We start from the raw sequence: 20,705 nt of genomic DNA, 5'->3' as shown, positions 1-20,705 counted from the left end.
CCCGCCTTCTTCATACCTAACCTTTTTTTAATCTCAATCTATTTGGTCTAATAAATGAGGGCAACACAACTCTTTTACGAAAAATGGATCATGTGAGTGCCATCCTCCCCCAATTTAAGGACAAAAGTGTCATTCATCAACTAAAGTCATCTGCCCTTCATGCGTGCAGCTCTTTTGTCCCTTCGTGAAACTCATTTGTCCCTTATTGAGTTCAATTTTGTTCAACTACCTTAACATAGTGGAACATTTACCCACTTTCTTATTCATTGATACTAGTCCAATTCATGGAGCCTACTTTCTTATTCATTGATATTTTCTTTGATTGGTGATTATATTTTTCACTTTCATAAATATTCAATACTTATATTATGTGAGTTTATTTCTCAGTATTCTATTCCGATCCCCTCTCCGAAAAGCAATCTTAAGTTGCCGCCAGATGGGTGTAGGGGTGAAAATGACAATTTTGTCATTAACTTGAGGGAAGGATGCTGCGTGATGGTCAAATTTACCTACTTATTTCCGTGTAAAAGTTTTTATGCCGCGGTTAAGATTAGACCAAATAGATTGAAATCGAAAAGTTTAGGTACAAATCTAGCGGTCTTCATAATTAAGGGACGAAATAGAAATATTTTAAATAGTTAAGGAGATAAAAGCAAAAAAGAAACATGGGCAGCACAACACGCGTCAAAGTTCCACCGTGGGTGGAATTGCCAAAGACTCGAGTCGGAGAAGAAGAAGTACAAGAGGTGGAGTGGAGTCGTCTCCTCTCCTCTCCTCTCCTCACCTGTATAAAAAACAAACAAAATACTACTCTCTCTCTCTCTCTCTCCCACCAATCACAAACTAGTACATCCGGTGAAATGTCAAAATTCCACCCCCCACTCCACTCCAAAACTATGCAGCAGTAGACACACACGTCCACACATATTACTAAAAAATACTGTACTATACTACTCCACACCGACGATTCGCCGACCCCCTTTCTGCTCTGCACCCTTCTCTCTCTCTCTCTCTCTCTCTCTGGCTCACTTCCAATCCTAGTTTCAAGGTCATGTCTAGTTTGATCTCCCGATAATCTCTCACCCCCACCTAACGGTAAAGTCCCCTCAATTTCTCAAGTAATAACCCCATATACTCACAGAACAACAAATGGGTTGTTCAAGCTCTAAGGTTGACGACCTTCCAGCGGTGGCCCTCTGCCGTGACCGCTGTGCCTTCCTCCACGACGCTATCCACCACCGCCACGCCCTCTCCCAAGCCCACCTCTCCTATCTCCACTCCCTTAAAGGCGTCGGTCTCTCCTTGCTCCGCTTCTTCGATCACCAGGACCTCCTCAATTCCACGGCCCCCCTTCCGTCCCCGGTTATCAATCTCCCCCCTCAAAGAAAAGAAAAAAACGACTCCCCACCCTACCGTAATACGGCTATTCATCATCATCACTCGCACTCCAACTCCGGCTCCCACCTTCACTTCCACAATTCCGATTCAGACGATTCGGGCTCCGATTCTCCTCTCCACCACCACTCTGGTAACAATTCCCCTTTACATATAAATTATTCAGACCACCAACCACTAAGTTCGTATCAAGTAGGAGACTTTATGGGTATGAATATCAACATGAATTACATGAAGAATAAAGCGACGCCGTCTGTGTCGTACGAGCAACGACCGGTGAGCGCAGAGACTGTGTACATGGGCGAGTCGTCTTCTTCGTACTATCCTCCTAATGAAAACCCTAATAGTTCTTATTCTAGCTACGGTTATTACGGAAGTGGGCCCGGGGTTAATGGCTTCTTCGGTTCACCGCCGCCTTCTTATGGTTCTTCCTACGCGCCGCCGGCTCCGGTGGGGCCAGTAGAAGTGGGGGAGGCTTCAACTTCGAAAAAACCTCCTCCGCCACCGCCATCCCCGCCGAGGAACTCTGGTTGGGATTTCTTGAACCCTTTTGAGAGTTTAGAGAAGTATTATCATGTGCAGACCTCGAGTCGCGGGTTGAAGGAGTTGAGGGAAGAGGAAGGGATTCCTGATTTGGAAGATGAGGATTTTCAGCAGGAGGAAGTGGTGAAGGAGGTACAGGTGGAGCGGAAATTTGTTGATAGTAGTAGAAATTATGCAAAAGGGGTGGCGGAGGAAAGGGATTCGGATTCACTTTACCGAACGAGGCCGGATGTTTCAGCGGAAAATGATACAGGGGAGTATGAGGTTCATATGGTGGACAAGAGAGTTGTCGATAATGAGGAGGGGAGGTCAGGGGATCGCGGTAATGTGGCTGCTTTCAAGGCTCAGGACGACTCCGAAGTTGTGAGGGAAATCCAGGTTCAATTCGAGCGAGCTTCCGAGTCAGGCAATGAGGTTGCAAAGATGCTTGAGGTTGGGAAATTTTCTCATAAGAAAAATTCTGCCTATCAAGGTAAGAAAGCAGATAACCCAGTAAACTTTTGGGAAACTTGGTTTTTGATTGGTTTTTTAGTGACGAAATAGTAGATGACATATTCTTGCTTTGATCTTGAATTTACTAATTGAATTGATGCCTTCCGACACAAAATCAAAGCAAAGAATTCTTCTTTAATTTTGTTTATGTTGGATGTTTCCGGACCTGACTTTATCTAAATGGAATTGTCGATAGGATTGTACATATTTATATAATAATAAAGATAAAAGAGAGAAAGAAAGAAAAATTTGAATCTTTATTTTCTGTGTAATGTAACATAGTTAATTATCTTTTTTTGTCAAGTGAAGTGAGAGAGATGGCTTAGTTGCCTATTATGATTGAATGTTGTTTCATTCATTTGCCCTTAAACATTCAACTTGATGGACTTGTGTGAATCAGTTTCCTCGAAGATGTTGCATGCAGTTGCACCTTCATCGCCAGTAGCGTCATCACACCCTTCTACTTCTGAAATTGGCGAGTCATCCTCTATTGACAAGGCTGATCCTGCTTTTTTGGAAATTGATGAAGAAAGGTTGATAGGATCTGGGAATCTTTCTTCTACGCTACAAAAGCTGCACCTTTGGGAGAAAAAACTATATGACGAAGTTATGGTGTGTTGATTTCTGTTATTATCTTCCTCATTTTAAGTGTTCCTTTAGTTTAATGCCTTTGAGGAGTAGAATCCAAAATCTCTCAACCTTGTAAATATTTCCAGGTGGGCACTTGCAGTTTATATGCAATTTGGAAATGGCTTGACCTAGTCAGATTTATATTTTTATATATGTGATACTTTTCGACTCCAGATTAATACTTTTCTTCTCCAGATTGAGGAGGCGATTTTATCCAACTTAGAATGCTAGTAGATACTTTGCATGTACATAGTGTCGCCAATTGATGACATTTCATGCAAAATAATGCCGATGCTCAGTTTTTAGGTATGGATCCAGCCCACTCCTCCCAATACCCAGCATTGGCATTTGGCAGGACCAGCTGTTCATAGTGGCCCCTATATATGTGCTACCAACAGAGGATTGGCCTAGAGTATTAGTATAAGCGGATAATCATGCCCATATTAATGCATCAAAATGCCATGTCTTAAGCAAGTGCAGATGAAGCTTTTAAATGTGCTTCAAACATCAGTCTCTCCTCCCTTGCATCTCATTTTGGAATGGTTTCACAGGTTGAGGAGAAATTGAGGGTGCTCCATGAAAAGAAGTGCCATAAGCTGAAGCGTTTGGATGAAAAAGGTGCTGAGGCTCATAAAATTGATGCAACACGAACTCTAGTGAGGAGCCTTTCCACCAAAATAAGAATTTCGATTCAGGTTGTTGATAAGATTTCTGTGAAGGTTAATAAGTTGAGGGATGAAGAGTTGTGGCCACAATTGAATGAATTCATTCAGGGGTATGTGATTCTATTAGTAGTTTTTTATGTTCTCCTCGCAAGCATTTTGCATTTATTTTTTTGTGCGGCGTCACCATAAAGAATAACACTCCTGATTCCTGAATGGCTTCCAAGCTATGAAGCACCGACACCTCTAGAGGTCGAGGTATCGCAGTGTCGGACACGGGGACACCGCGGGGACACGTACGGGACACGCCACGTGGCGTGTCCCATAATTTAATTTGAATTTTTCACGGGGACACGGCTGGGACACCGATGGGGACATGGTAGGGGCCAAACTGCAATTTTTTTAAAAAAAATTGGGGGGCCAAATTGTAATTTTAAAAAAAATTGGGGGTCAAACTGTAATTTTAAAAAAAATTGGGGCCAAATTATAATATTTTTAAAATTTCTGGGTGCTAAACTATAATTATTTATTAATTTATATAAATAAATAAATATACACGTGGCGTGTCTCCCGCCGTGTCTGTGTCCCCATTTTTTTAGAATTCCCATGTCCCGGTGTCGGTTTCGGTGTCCGTGTCCGTGTCGGTGCATCATAGCTTCCAAGTATTATAGGAAGCTTACTATTTGGCATTTGCTTACAGTTTTTGGGTTGTTTGTTACTTTTCATTTGTTTCCAGCTCCCTCCCTGGGCTGGGCTCAATCTTGTCCTCTTGATTGCTTTTTTTTTTTCTGTTACTTTTATGTTTCAAGGAATTTCTTGCGTGCATGAGTGTTATTTCACCTTCTAGAAAATAGATTTGCTTCATTAGTGATATTCTTCCTCTTTTGTTTTCCTCCTTGTTGGGGGCCTGTCTATTATCATTATGTGTATCTTTTTATGCTCCACAATCATTTCAAGGGTTGGATATCTGGATTTTGCTGAATGAACAGGTTAACCAGAATGTGGAAGTCTATGCTTCAATGTCATCGTAGTCAATGCCAAGCTATTGGACAAGCTAAACGGTTGGATGCTGTTGCATTGCAGAAATATCTAAGTGATGCACATCTTGAAGCCACGTTGCAGCTTGAACACGAGCTACTTAATTGGACTTCAGTATTCTTCTACTGGGTTGGTGCTCAGAAGGGTTTTGTCCAAGCACTAAATAGCTGGCTACTAAAATGCCTTTTATATGTACCTGAAGAAACACCTGATGGCATTATTCCCTTCTCTCCTAGCAGAATAGGTGCACCTCCTGTGTTTGTAATCTGTAATCAGTGGTCACAAGCAATGGAGAGAATTTCTGAGAAGGAAGTCGTTGAATCTATGCGAGATTTTGCCACAAACGTGCTTCAGCTGTGGGAGCGGGATAAGCTTGAGATGCAGCATAGGGGGATGGCAAACAAGGACATGGAGAGGAAAGTGAAGAAGTTGGAGAGGGAGGACCAGAAGATACAGAAGGAGATTCAGGCATTGGACAAAAGGATAGTTCTTGTTTATGGGGATGGCAACGGTATTTCATTAAGCGGACGTGCTGTTTATCAGAGTGACACCAGCAAAACTGGTAGTTTGCAGGTGAGTCTGCTACGTACTTTTGAGGCCATGGATGGGTTCATGGAAAACTCCTTGAGGTCATATGATGAGTTGTTGAAACGCATTGAAGAGGATAGACGGGATAGACTTGGTCGTGGGAGTGAGGAAGTTTCATAGGGTGTCAGTATGATTTGGAACTGCATTCTCTCTTTTGACCAGGTGATTGTGTGCAGCGGGCAGTCCTGTTATGAGTAAAGTTCTAAAAGCTGTAATCCTTGCTGTGGTTCAGCAATGGAATGGTTCCTTGCTGATTTACCCAATTTGTGTACTGTTAGGCCTTTAGGCCAGAGCTAGACCTTGGTGTTACGGTACAACTAACATCTGCTCTGCATTGGCGCTTGTCTCTATGGAGAATGGCCTATGCATTATGGATGATAATAAAGTTTTGTGGTCTAAACTTCCTGCAGATGTTATACAAGTTACCGAGATGGGTATGCAAAAGCTGTAGTGCATTTGCAATCCACGGGAGATAAAATGGCCGTGTTTGGCATATGAAACATTGTTGCCAATTTGCTATCTAATTCGGTGATCCTTGGCAATGCAACCAGTTTTGCGCATAAAGTGGTTCAGGACATCCATCCAGGAATGAAGATCAGCTGGTCCATGTTGTCTTAGAGTCCCTTGGGTAGGTATATTGGCCCTCAATTTCTGCATAAGAATGGCTTGGTGGTGGAATATAAAAGCTCTGGGTTTTGGGGTCTTTAGTTACTTATCATGGGAAATGCCCAAACATTAGGTCATATGAAATAGAAATTCTTTAGTAAATGAAAGTAGATTATTGTACAGGATTTCTTTATAGTATTACAGAGGCATTTAAGATAACCAATCTATATCAAGCGGTGTTGGACTTTACATGGATTTCGACTTTACTCCGATATCAAATATATATCAAGTGATGTTATTCCCGGTTTGTGATAGAACGAATGGAGGTGAAATTATTGCACGCTTGTATCGTTGTCGAAGTGTCCATCTTATCCCAATATCACCTGTGAGTAATCCTCCATTTACGGGATAGGGAATCCTATTCAAACAATAGACTCTAGTGTGAGATCAAAGAGGTCACATAGATAACTACGTAGGGGTGATGAATGAGCCAAGCTTCTTGGGTTCGAGCTTGTGCTTGTCCGTTGAAAGCTCGTTCAAGATTGATTTTCTTACATAAATGAATTAAGCTTGAACTATTTTTTGAAGCTCGTTAAGCTTTCAAGCCAAACTCGAACGAGTACAAGGCTTGTTAAACTTATGATGTACAAAGAAACTCAAGCTACTCGAGACCGGCTCTTGGTCCGCTCGATCAAGATTGAGTCGTCTCATACATAAGCTAGGATTGTTACGTTTTCCAAACTTAATCGTTCGGCTGGAGCAAGGCGCATTTGGTTGTTGGAACCAAATGCACCCTTGCCCTTCACCAATTCAAGGTTGTGAGTGGGAAGAGTGGGCATCTTTTTCTCCTTTTATCCTCAAATGGCTCCATGGAAATTGATCACAAGGATAATACTCCTAATTAAGTAGGTACGAAAACAACAATAAATGCACTTGGCTATTTTCAAGATACGTAAATATTGTTATCATGTCACGTACATACGCCGGAAATATTGTGCTCAAAACTTTGATAGCAGCTTGATAATATAGTAAAGGGTAACTTTTTTTATAGCAGCTTCAAAATATACTTATTAGTAAATGGTAACTATTTTCCTGAGATTTTGGCTCTTATGGAGCAGTAGATGAGATGAGATTACATTTGGCCTTATCCTTGGCTCCAAATAGTAGCTGTCCTAGTCCAATCTGGTACTTGTTGGATGTTATGATTACTTTTTGTGAATCCAAATAGTACTCCATCTTTTGAAGATTATTATTACTAGCCTCCAATCAGTTTACTTGTGCAAAGATATAGTACTCCGTACCAAACATAACCACATTATGCCGCAGTATCCAATGATAAATAGGAATCTTACTACTCCCTTCGTCCCTTTTTTAGAGTTCAGTATTTTATTTTGAGCTGTCCCTTAATAAGTGTCCATTTTGTAAAATTAGTGGGTAAAAGTTGGTGTATTGTCTATTTTATCCCTAAAAGTAGATTTCTTTTTAAAAAGTAAGTGAGTAAAAGTGTAATGATGATGGGTAAGTAGGAAAAGTGGAGGAAAAAATTGATGTGAAATGTATAATGATGATGCCTTTTTAATAAGTTGGAATTACGAAGCAGGACACTTAAAAAGGGACGGAGGGAGTACTACTACATATTGGTTCTAACGGCTTTCTACTGAACCAATCACATTGCAAAATCTGTTGCATCTAATGTTTTTAAATCGGGATATGTATCATGTATCGTTTTTTCATTTGTATAGTTCATATCGAGATACGTATCGTGTATCTTGAGATACGTTTCCTGGACGAGTATGAGTTTCTATTGTGTAATTGGACAATATTTTTGGAAGAGGAAGAAAGACATGAGTGGGGAAGGAGAATATTTGTATTGTACTTGAACTCAAAATTTCTAACCATCCCTATTTGTACTATTCCAGATAATTACACATGAGATTAATTCTCACAAAAAATACTCTACATATTTCACAAGAATATTCTAATTCTAGATATTTCACAAGAATATTCTAATTCTAGATATTTCACAAGAATATTCAAGAGTTTCTAGAACTAGATATTTTAGAGTTTCTAAAAACTAGATATTTTATATCTTTTTCGATAATATCTATCATATTTGGGTTTTGTGAATTGAAGCTTTGTCAAAATACTAAATTTAGTTTATGTTTCAACAAAGTTAATCATAATTAAAATATAATTAAGAAGTAAATACACCTAATAACACTAACAGACTATGCTTACATTAAAGAAAATTAAGATGCAAAATTTCAAGTCTCTCAAGTGGGATCTATTGCATTAAGGTTTTATGTTCTCTTTGTTAGGAAAAGAAAAGTAAGACAAAATATAATCGAAGTATGGTTCTTTCTTTTATACAAGATTTACATTGAGGTTGAATTTCTATCAAATGGTTTGAAAGATGCCATAATTAGATCAAACGACTTAGATTAATGCATTTAGGGTTCTGTATCTTGAAATAAGTCCGACTTTTTGCGAATAAGTAATCTAGGATACGTACAAAATTAGGATACACATATAAATCGTTGGATACGCGGTCGTATCGTGGGATTTTTATACAAAAATGATACATAATGGGATACGTATCGTTCTCCGAAAGAGACGATACAAATCGTAAGATACGTATCGTGTATCATAGATTTTTTACAACTATGGTTGCATCATAGTCAGAGTATACTAGTAATAATTTAGTATAACTAAAATAGCACTAACTATTAGTAACAAAGCAGGGAGGCTTTATTTTAAGAGTGAGTATTATTATAGGCTTGATTTATTTATTTATGAGCTAAATGGGGACCAACCAAACCATATAAGAGTGCCCACCGAGCACATCTCCAGGAGGGAGGTCAACAAGTGCGCTTCCAAGTCCCCGAATCTAGGATTTCTCTCCAACAAGATTTTAGTGTGTGAATGAATCGCTCCTTATTTTTACCTCTCCTCCCCTTCTTCTTTAGGTTGCCTTGCAGGAATTACCTAATATAGTAGTAGTAGTAGCAGTATGTGGGACAAGGACATCTTTGTTAGTGAAAATGCGTTAATCTCCTCGCTAGTTTACTTATTTTATGCTTTTTCTAGTATGTTACTGCTATTTCTCAATTTTATGAAGATTCCAAAGGGGTTGCATTCCAAGAGAATCATGTGTTACTTAACTTAAAGCCTTAAACTAATGAGCCCTTCAAAAAAGAAATAAATAAACTAATGCAACTTGTCAACCCATTTATAGCAGAGAGCAAGTTAAAAACTGTTTAAGTGAAGACAATAGTAATAAGTTAATAAGTTAAGGGGCATTTCTTGTAGTGAAAAATTTGTAGATTTTTATTTGTGGTTGAGAAGTTATTAGGTGTTTGAAATAAATTATTGATAAATGTCAAGTTATTTTCGGTAGTGAATAACTTGTTGATGAGTTTGTAAGTAGAGTTACCGCAACAAAAAGAATTTTTGTTAATAACTTTTTATTAATAAAAACGATATGATAAAATACATAAATTTTTTTGTCAATAGAAACAAACCCCTTAATAACCCTCCATGGTGTATAACCCAACTCACTGTAGTGAAAAGATTCTCAGTTCTCACTGTGTGTGAACTATTGGAGAGAAGAAAGACAAAGATTTGAGCAAGAGCAAGAGCAAGAGCAAGAGCAAAGAAAAACACCCCATATCTCTCTCTCTCTCTCTCTCTCTCTTAAATACTTCCTATTGCTTATAGAGGACAAGTCTGAGACAGTGAATGAGACCATGGGCTGTTGTGAATCGTCATTTCTGGCAGAGACACACCCAGAAAAGGACCACCGACATAAACAGCACCAACACCAGAGCCTAAATCCACCTTTAAACCACCACCCCGACGCGGCCACCGCCATCGGAATCCCGTCCTTCTTGGAGTTCTCTTTGACGGACCTCAAAGCGGCCACCAACAACTTCAGCCCCGACTACATCGTCTCCGAAGGCGGCCAAAGAGCCCCTAATGTCGTCTACAAGGGCCGCCTTCAGAACCGCCGCTGGATCGCCGTCAAGAAATTCGCCAAATTGGCCTGGCCTGACCCTAAGCAATTTGCGGTACTCTCATAATCACCGTTTCCATCTTGGACTGAGTTTCAGCTAAACCTCTTGTACTTTTATTAAACTTTTCTAACCGTTAAGTATCTGCATTTGAAATCGACATCTATCCAAACGGAGCCTAAGTGTATTTGTGCAACTTCTTTAATTTCTGGGTATTAGGAGGAGGCATGGGGCGTGGGGAAGATGCGGAACCGAAGACTTGCAAATTTGATAGGGTATTGCTGTGATGGTGATGAGAGATTGGTTGTTGCCGAGTATATGCCCAATGACACTCTTGCTAAACATCTATTTCACTGTATGTGCACGATTTCTTGCATTTGGGCTATTATATTGTTGACTAATCTTTTCAAGATGTTCTTCAGTTGTGGATTATTGAAGTTAAGTTCTTGTCGCTTAAGTTGTTGAATTTTCAGTAATGAATTACCATACGCTTCGTTGACGAAGTTGTTTGAGTTTTATTCACGTCTGCTTCATTTTGGGTTTAGTGTACATAGGGAGATTGTATGAGTGGTCTAAAGGCTGCGGATTGGGGAAAGAAACGGAGAGATATGTTGAAAATATGGTTACTTTTTGTATCTCCAACTCTCGTACTTCTATGTGTTGATCATTTTGGATAGCGCAAAGTTTAGGTGAAAATTTATTTGTATTCGGTGTTTTGTGGATCTTAGAATCTTGGTGGCCCTTTGTTTCAGTCCATTAGTGTGCAAGGGCTGAATGAATCTAGTAAACATATGCCATATTCAACATTCAGATTTTGGTTTCATAGATGAAATTGTGTGTTACATCTAAGCAGTTGTAGAATTTGATTTCGGTTTCATAGTTGAAATTGTGTTAAGATTTCGGAAGCAGTGCTTTATGTTGCAGAGCTTTTATTGCTTCCATCTTATCATTTATCAGTACCTGACGTGATATTGATCTTTCTTTCCATGTTAAATGTAATTGCTATATGCCTCTCTAGCTTCAAAATCAGAAGCATGTGGACGAGTTCCATTTGTTTTAGATTAATTTGGGGATTGATTCGTTTCTACAGGGGAAAATCAGACCATTGAGTGGGCCATGCGTTTGAGAGTAGCACTTTATATAGCTGAAGCCTTAGAGTATTGCAGCTCTGAAGGTCGTCCCTTGTACCACGACCTGAATGCTTATAGGGTCCTTTTTGATGAGGTCTTGTGAACCATCTCCAAATATATTGCTTTACGGTTTATGTTTTTGCATGCATGTAAGGTACTATTCAACTTTCTGTTTGAAATTATCTGATTCCTGGATGTATGGTGTAGGATGGTGATCCGCGACTTTCATGTTTCGGTTTGATGAAAAATAGCAGGGATGGGAAAAGCTATAGCACAAATCTTGCCTACACGCCTCCAGAGTATCTGCGTAATGGTGAATTTTCTTCTCTATATTCAATAGTTAGTTACAAGTGCAGTGGAACTTTTTCTTTTTAAGTTAGATAAATTGTTTCTTGTTTCTCTAGCTAATCTTTGTTATGTCACTGTGACTCATACTCACCCCGCTACATGTGCTATATTGTAGGAAGGGTCACCCCTGAAAGTGTTGTGTATAGCTTTGGCACTGTTCTTTTGGACCTGCTAAGTGGAAAACACATCCCTCCAAGTCATGTAAGTTAACTTATATCTTTTAACAGCATTCTTTTTATGCATGACATTTCTCACAAAACACTTTTTAGGAGTATTGAAGTTTGAGTATAAATATTATTCCCTCTACATGTTTGTAGGCTCTTGACATGATGCGTGGCAAGAACATTTTACTCGTAATGGATTCACATTTGGAGGGGAAGTTCTCTACCGAAGAAGCAACCGCGGTGGTTGGTCTTGCGTCACAATGCTTGCAGCATGAACCTAGAGAACGGCCTAGTACAAGAGACCTTGTTGCTACACTTACTCCCCTGCAAACAAAATCCGATGTAAGGAATATTGCCGGTAGCATTTATGTACTGAAACTAACACTTTGTGAAAGTGGAGGAGTTGAAGAATAGCATTTTAATTTAAGTCATGGAGGGGACAGAATCTTTAACTCACCACAGATCTGATTTGTGATTTCAAATGGTTTGTGCTGCAAATCATTGCCTTCACAATTGTGGTGTGGCATAACTGAATATGATCCTCACACACTAGAACTTTGTCTGACGCTTTTTCTTTTTGGTGCCTCATCCCCACGGCTCCACGAAGGTTCCTTTTGTTGATATTGCCATAACTTTGCCAACCTTCTAGATTCTATTTTCAATTTGCTGAGTACAGTTTAATGGTAGCAGCATTTTGAGGATCTGATCACTTTGATTCTGGGTTCTAGGTTCCTTCATATGTCATGCTTGGTATTTCAAAGCACGAGGAAGCTCCACCAACCCCACAACGCCCTCTTTCACCATTGGGGGAGGCTTGCTCACGGATGGACCTAACAGCAATCCATCAACTCTTGGTAATGACACACTATCGGGATGACTATGGAACCAATGAGGTAATTGACTTGTACTAGAGGGGCTCTGACATGTCCATTCACTCTAAAAGTTCTATGCTACGAGGGGTTTTCATGTGATTGTGGTTTTGTTCAGCTATCTTTCCAAGAATGGACCCAACAGATGAGAGACATGTTGGAGGCAAGGAAGCACGGGGACTTAGCATTTCGTGACAAGGATTTTAAAGCTGCCATCGATTGTTATTCTCAGGTAATGCTTCTTAAAATATGTGCTCTTTGATTAAAAACATGCCCTTAAAGTGTTGCAATGATGGTGGCTTTTCACCTAGATATTCTATGGCTAATTTACCTTTTTGGTCCCAAATGTATTAGATGAATGTCATTTTGGTCCCTAATGTACCAAATTACCAATTGTCAATATCTAATCCCATGTCAGGAATTCATTTTTAAATAGGTCTCCATCCCAAACACCGGTCTCCATCCCATACACCGTTTGCTTTTTCCGTTTAGTGCAGGGTTATTTTATGTATTGTACATAAACAACTTATTTACCTTTTAGGTCCCCAATGAATAACGCGGGTGCCATTTTGGTCCCTAATGTACCAATTGCAGACATTTAGTCTGATGTTTGGAGTTTGCGTTTATTTGTCTGTTAAATGATACAGCATTTTAGAGTTCATTAGAAATCATTTTAGCACCTAAATGCACAACTTCTTCTTTTTTTCTCAATGCAAACATCTCCATAATATACCTTCCTAATAATCTAGAAAATTTATTTTTTGTTCTCTTCTCACACACCATCAACCAACTCTACTAGGTTTTTTTTATTTTTTATTTTTTATTCCCGATCTCTTTGCCATTACCAAATCACCGCAACATCCCAGATTTATCTCTGCCATTGCAGCCTTTGAGCGGTGAGTTTCTCTCTCTTCTCTTATGTGTTCTGTCTCCCCCTCTCTCGCTGTGTGTACATCTGTGTATCTACATATAATACAAATATGACAGCAAAGGATAGGGAGGAATTGGGGCTGCTGGGGCAGTGCGAAGATGTAGCAGGGAGGGTGGCGAGTGGCTAGGAGGCAGTCATCGGTATGGAAAACCGCTGATTGAAGTTTAATTAGTCTTCCCTTGCATTAGTAGCTTTTGTTTTTTCTAAAAATTGTTTGTACTGCCATCCCTACCTCCAATCCCATCCACACATACCCCATTAATCCCCTCGCAGTCCTCTACGAAAACAAACATGGTATAATAATTCCTACCTCCAACCAAACTACCAATCCCAATCCCCTCCTCACTACCTTCCCCTTCAATCTAAAAGACATAAAAAAGGCCTTTGGTTTTACCCCTTCACTGTTGGTGCAGTCAAACAGATAGGGCCTAGGGGAAAAACGAGATCAACTCTTAAGATTTTTGCTTTATTTGTTTGTTTTTCAGCGAACAGTGATTGATGTGTCAGCGGTTCCTTTTGTTTGGTTCTTTGTGCAGTTTATAGATGTAGGAACAATGGTGTCCCCGACTGTTTATGCGCGGCGAAGCCTATGTTATCTTCTGTGTGATCAACCAGATGCTGCTCTTCGAGATGCAATGCAAGCACAAAATGTGTATCCAGACTGGCCAACAGCCTTTTACATGCAATCAGTGGCCCTTGCCAAGCTGGACATGCATCAGGATGCCGCTGACATGATGAATGAAGCTGCTGGACTTGAAGAGAAGAGGCAAAAGGGTGGGAGAGGATCATGAGAATGTCGAGCCATTTAATCATGAATAAATTGATTCACTAAAACATGCTGTTAAACACCTCCCGGAGTTTGTAAAATCTGGGTTGGGAGTTGAAGTTGTCATCCCAATTGCAAATGTATTATAGAGCCGCAAGCCCACAATACATGTTCATTGCATTAAGGCAAGTTTCTTTTTGCACAACTTCGACGGCAAATTATTATCTTTTAGTCTTCTTAGCTTTTTCGATGAATCCATATTAAGAATTTACAATTGGGACGACAAACAACCAACTTGATCTCTTCAGCTATGTTTACGCAACACGTCCCTCACACCATGTCCCTTGCTCATCACCAATTGTTTCCAGACGAAATTAGAGGCCTATCTCTGAGCATATATTTCTGGGTGTCATTTGCGTTTTAGCCAAAATGCTCTTCTAGTCAACATTATCTTTGGTACTGCATCTGCACATTGGAAGCAGTTTAGTCGCTGATTAGCTTCATTGTAATTGGTACTTGACAAAACATAGAGAGAGGGCAGTCCTCTTGGCTAGGAAGTAGTTGATTCATCTGACAATTTTGACTATCATTAAGAACTACTCCACTAGGGCAGCCCCGTTCCTCAATCGAAAGTCAAATCACCGAGCGAATTGGACACCGGAGAATGAAACTTTGACAATCTGGATGTACTTCTGCCGTAAAATTGAGTTTCAGGCACCTTGTGGTGAATCATTCGATGTCAGAACCATGTTATATAAAGAGTCTTCCCCACTACAACCATTCCATTCATCGGCTCCGGCTTCAGTACCTATTGATGAGTAGAAGCCTACATTCTCAAGCCATTCTGGTTCGTTTTCTAGATCCCAGAAACTAGGGATTCTTTCTCTCTGGTCGTCGGTTCAGACCGAGAACTATTGTGACCACTTTTTTGAAGCTTGGATCGGCACTTCTCCTGTAACTCACTGCACAGGAACTGTGGGTTCAGAACTATAGGATGGGGTGAACGAACATAGTGAGTCGAATCAACAGATGACAACCTCGTTGCGATCTTGACCTAGTAATATTTTGATCAGCTATGTTTATGCTGTCTCCCTCCCACCTACGTCCCAGCTTAGCACTTAGTAATCTTTAATTTTTTTTTAATTTTGAAAACAATTAGTTGATCATGGTTTGTTCAGACAGTATTGAGAATAAATAATATGCACACGAGGTACCCAGTAACTGCCATTGTATGGGCATGATACAACACTCAAATGACAGGTGTTTCCCCCTTCAAACTATTGGGAATCTCAATGCCATTTAATAATTTATAAAACGGGTATCCTCGTGGGCCTAAATTAATCTGCAAATGAAGACTTGATTCCTAACGTTCCAGTTTGCACGAGCGAGTTGTATGTGTGAGTGAGTGAATACGTCCTCTCCAGTAAAAAATGTACTTACATGAATGAAAGATACAGGTCCTACTCTTAGTCGTAGAATCCTTCAAAACAGCATTCGCTCCCACTCTCAATGCTTGCTCTAGGCTCGCGCTCTCACTTCTTGCACTCACGAATTTTAGTTGTTTGTGACGTTTTTGAAAGACTCTTTCGCGCTCGTGCTTCCTCATCCGCCCGCGCATTATGAGACCAAATCTATGTACTTGCTGCCATTCTTTGGTAACTGCTATTCTTGCCACATTTCCTGCATTTTATTTGCAAATGACAGTGTGCTTAACACAGTTTAATTGATTTGCCGTTGATATTCGATCTGGTGGATTCCTCAGAATTATGATATCCCAGTTTTAGATAGCTCCAATGACTAACACTAAATTGCGGCCCGGAGGCTGAAAAGGGTAAAAGAGGTTTTGAATTTCACATAGTCTAGCTGATCAATCAGAGATTGGTTCTACTGCCGAAGGAGTATCAAAATTATCCAATACCCACCTATGTTGTGTTGCCCGTGCAATTCATTGATAAGCTAGATTAGATTAGTACCCGTTCGTGTTAAGATAGGCTTGTCTGTGTTGAGGAGAAATAATTGGTAGTGAGCTGGGGGGACGTGGTGGGAGGGAGACATCACGTAAACATAGCTGAGACACTGTTTAGATCAATTTCTATATGTAATCACATTCACACATGGATTTGGACTTTCTTTATTCACATTCACACGTACCAACAATGGGGTTGGCCTTCTGGTTCTCAACTTTAAGAGTAATTAATCGATCAATATTGTCAACTGTGCTGGCATCTCTTTCTATTCTTTCTTTTTTTTTTGCCTGAAATAAAGAAACCGTGTCATCCCCCACGTGCATTGCATTTTATATGGTTTATTCAACATTCAACAAACACAAACCATTGGGGGATTGGAAGAGATGAACAACTGAGTAGTGGTTTAGCTAGAGCCAGGTGGTGGGGAGACATTCCGTAAACATTGGCAGGATATTAGATCCAAGTCTAGTGACGTTTTCGCAGATAAGTTGAAAAGGATATGCTTCCTTGTGTCACCTACACGCCAATGATGTAGATATATATACTGACCATATGCTAAAGTGGAGGGCAGATAGTATTTGTTCTTGCAATTCCACTAGTAATTAAGCCACGCTCGAATCACAAGCAAAAGAAATGGATTCCACTCCCTTGAGATCAAAATCCCATTACCAAGCCCGCTCTGTTAGCTTTCCTTCAAGATCTTATCCCCTCGTCTTTCCTCAATTCAATGAGCATTTATGTAGACTAAGAGCTTCTGACTCCGAAGCTACCTCTTCCTCACTATCATCCATAAGCAACAGATTAACTGGCCTTGAAGACTTATATCATTCTGTCAATGATTTACTTCTACTCCCACAAAATCAGCAAAACTTAGCCCAAGTATGTAATGGGAAATGGGTCGATAAGGCGTTGGATGGTTATCTCAAGCTCTTGGATGCTTGTGCAGCCACTAAAGAAGTTTTGTCACAGACCAAGGAAGATGTAAAAGAACTTCATTCAGTCGTGCGGAGAAAAAGGGATTCAAATAACGTTGGGGGATTTTTGACCTCTAGAAATAAGGTCAAAAAGCTTATCAGAGAGTTGCTGAAGGATTTGAAGAGCATTCGGAAAAAAGACATGGTTCCAGATTTTGACAGAGACCATGAAGCTGTTGCCATTTTCAGCATGCTAAGAGACGTTGAACAATTCACTCTTGGGGTGTTGGAGTCATTGTTGTTTTGTGCTGTGGGAACAAAGGTGCAAAAGGGAAGTGGATGGTCTTTGGTTTCGAAAATTATGCACCAGATGAGTGCATCATGTCAAGTCAAAGACACAGGTATCAACGAGTTTGAGAAGGTTGATGCAGCAGTTCAATCTCTGATTCGTGGTAAGCCAATGGAATCTGTCGACAATACAAAGATCGAGACAGTGCCAAGCCAGCTAGGAGAGTTGGAATTGAGCATTCAAGATGTCGAAAAAGTTCTAGAGCGCTTGCTCAGGCAGTTAATCAAAACCAGAGTATCCCTCCTCAACAGTCTAAACAACTAGCAAGAAAATTATGGGCATCCAAAGTGTAATTAGACAGAGAAAAGCATAGAAGTTAGATATTTATACTTGAAATGAAAATATACCCGTGATTTCTCCACTATCTATGAAAATTTTGGCTTATCCATTATACTTTAACTCTTTCCTGTTCTTGGACCTTTTATCCATCAACCACGTGAAGATAAAAGTAATATCTCATTACATCTTTCTTATTTAAATTTTAGTAGCCGACATGAAACTGAGAGAAATATGTCAGGGGAAGGAAGCATGACGTGTTGAATGAGCTCATTGTTCAAGAAATATGGTAAGAACTCTTTTTGATCTTATTGAAATTATTAGAATGTATAACCAATCGTGCATGTTTTATAATTCAGGTCGCGTGAGGATTTTATGTAGTTCAATAATTTTCGTAGATGTCGAGCCTGAAGGTGATGAACAAACACTGGTTTAAAATATAGTGAGGTTCACATGTTCGTCTAGTCACAAATTTGATACAGTAAAATCATGGAAGAAGAATGGTGTCTTTCCGTTCGGAGAACAGCCTGATTACTCCATTTCTGTAAAATCATGGAAGAAGAGGTGGCAAAAAAAAAGTATATCTTGCTGGCTACCTTCCTAATTTGGTTGAAAAATCATTCAAAACAGGCCCTCAACAGGAGAATCACAACATATTGGATCTCTGATTTACCAATTCTTGTGCAAAAAACACAGACAAAATGTACTCAAAGATGCAAACACATGAACATACACACTTGCAAGAAGAATGGTGCTGGCATTTTCTTGCAAGATTTGCGCTGTGTGTCGGTGCCTCTCGTCTCGTGCATTTGCTTATAAAAGTATGGGCTACTCTAACATGTTAAGATGTGTCTCTCATCTACCAAGGTTTAAAGAAACGAGCGGCAAGTTAGGGAGCAGACATTACTAAACATTGCCAACATAGTTCTTTTACATCCCTTTCAAAATCATGATACCCCTCATTTTTATAATACAAGAGAAAGGTATAGTTATGTCTGCTGGAACATGAATCAGGAAATTGAATTGGCCTCAAAGTCTAGTTTTGTTACTAATCCACGAGTATATCCTAAAGAACATTGAATAAAACTTAAAATATCTGCACATGTTGTGTGCATTATGGATCCATATTGATGAATGGAAAGTATAAAATATCGATGGTTCTAACATTTTCTTACAAGAGGAGACAGCCGGTGTGGTAATGCCACTCATGCGTTGCATTTTTAATCAACCACCACGTGCAATACTAACACTAAAAATAATTTCTAGGGCAATTTGAGACCTGGTTTGGGGAGACATTGCGCAAACATCTCCGCTAGAGCTGATGGATCCAAATCATGATCACGTTGCTGCCAGGTGGTGGCTGAATGAAGAGATTCCTTGTCTCCATCAACCTGTTATATATATAGAGGCCATGATGATGAGGGAAGTTACACAACCAAATTTCCAATCTACAAAATTTGACATTGCATTTTCTAATACTAAGCCTTAGTTGCAATTTGAAAGGAAAATGGATACCTCTTCATTGAGATCAAAATCCGGTTACCATTCCCGCTCTGTCAGCTTGCCCTGTAGACCTCACCCTCTCATTCCTCAAGTTGATGAGTATTTGTGCAGACTTAAGGCTTCCGAAGCTACCTCTTCCTCGTTATCATTGCAAGCCCAGAGGCTAAGTGTCCTTGAAGAACTGTATGAGCGTTTGGATGATTCCCTCGTATTGCCAAACATTCAACAAGTCTTTTCCCAATAATGCCACAAGAAATGGGTTAAAGAGGTGCTAGACGGATATCTAAGGCTTTTGGACTTGTGTGCCACTGCTAAATATTTATCCTCACAAACAAAGCAAGATTTGCAGGGCCTTCTTTTGACCTTACGCAGAAGAATGGATGAAAATGAGTTAGGAGGGTACATAAACTCTAGAAAGGCAGCGAATAAAGAGATCCAAAAGTCCCTAAAGAACATGAAGAGTATCAAATTTAAGCAAACCATCTTAGATATGCACAAAGACCATGAAACTCTGGCAATTGCTACCTTGTTAAAGGATGTTGAAGTGGCTACTCTTGCAATGTTTGAGTCTTTGTTTTCCCATATGTCAGGGACAAAGGTAAAATCACGGCTGAGTGCTTTTCTTTGGTTCTATCCAAATCCAAGGACGAAGAAACAAACGCGAATGAGTTTGACAAAGTTGATGTTGAATTAAATGCGCTCAGAAGCCACAAGACCAGCAGATTTGATGGTACAATGCAGGTGGAGGAAGTGCAAAATCTATTGCAAAAGATGGAGTTGAGCATTCAAGATCTTGAACAAGGACTTGAGTGCTTGTTCAGGTGTTTAATTAGAACCAGAGTTTCCCTCCTTAATATTCTCAACCATTAGCCTAGAAGATCATGGTGCAACATCGTGTGCAGCAGAAATTTTTGTTAAATCAGAGGAAAAAGGCTTGTGCTTAGCTTCATACTTGCGCATACATGAATGAGTTTTAGAAAATACACTTGTATCTATCATGAGATGACAAACCATTTACTTGTGACCATTTTCAGTACTACTCCGTATATCAATTCTTTCCATTTACATCTTCTGTTCAATATCACTTGTAAACTAAACGAACAATACCAACACCAACCACGCAATTATGGGAAACGGCTCTATATATATTTAAAGTGATTAAAAATTCCTTCTCTTAAAAGTAACTTTTAACTTTTTGCAGACGTAGTCCTCAACACGATGAAACTCGCCCATGTTGTTACTTTTTTCTCAAAATTTTGAACAGATCTAATTCAGTTAATCAAAGCACCGGGAAGAACACATAGTTAACGATAGCACACTATCAAGATTCAATGTCACAAGGCAAATGAGAAATTATTTGAGCTGATAAAAAGATTTATGGTATTCACATGGAAATTTTGAATCACGAATTCAAGCTTTTTACAGCTGTCTTTCAGTATGGAGGATCATTCAGATTATATATTTTCCAACTAACCAAATATTGTAAGTTTACAACGCATTGCTGTATTCTATTTATACCAAGTT

At 39.6% G+C, this 20,705-nt stretch overlaps 2 protein-coding genes and 1 pseudogene across 2 annotated transcripts; all 3 read left to right on the top strand.

Moving 5' to 3' along the window:
• Nucleotides 1–727: 727 nt before the first annotated feature.
• LOC131307195 (uncharacterized) lies at nucleotides 728–14,416 on the top strand. The gene is made up of 14 exons (XM_058333604.1): nucleotides 728–2,410; nucleotides 2,831–3,042; nucleotides 3,612–3,835; nucleotides 4,712–5,459; nucleotides 5,704–5,782; nucleotides 9,525–10,021; nucleotides 10,184–10,319; nucleotides 11,055–11,188; nucleotides 11,302–11,407; nucleotides 11,558–11,643; nucleotides 11,760–11,948; nucleotides 12,335–12,499; nucleotides 12,594–12,707; nucleotides 13,943–14,416. Exons 1-14 carry the CDS (start codon nucleotides 1,150–1,152, stop codon nucleotides 14,195–14,197), a joined length of 4,206 nt encoding a protein of 1,401 aa, XP_058189587.1. The 5' UTR covers nucleotides 728–1,149; the 3' UTR covers nucleotides 14,198–14,416.
• A 2,356-nt stretch (nucleotides 14,417–16,772) lies between these two features.
• On the top strand, nucleotides 16,773–17,694 carry LOC131307194 (uncharacterized). The gene has a single exon (XM_058333603.1). The coding sequence runs from the start codon at nucleotides 16,773–16,775 to the stop codon at nucleotides 17,664–17,666; it is 894 nt and encodes a 297-aa protein (XP_058189586.1). The 3' UTR covers nucleotides 17,667–17,694.
• A 1,445-nt stretch (nucleotides 17,695–19,139) lies between these two features.
• LOC131307193 (uncharacterized) lies at nucleotides 19,140–20,169 on the top strand (annotated as a pseudogene).
• Nucleotides 20,170–20,705: the final 536 nt, after the last annotated feature.

The sequence above is a fragment of the Rhododendron vialii genome, chromosome 11a, assembly GCF_030253575.1.
Source record: "Rhododendron vialii isolate Sample 1 chromosome 11a, ASM3025357v1".
Classification (NCBI taxonomy): domain Eukaryota; kingdom Viridiplantae; phylum Streptophyta; class Magnoliopsida; order Ericales; family Ericaceae; genus Rhododendron; species Rhododendron vialii.
The sequence above is the reverse complement of the archived record's forward strand: the minus strand, read 5'-3'. Positions and strand labels throughout refer to the sequence as shown.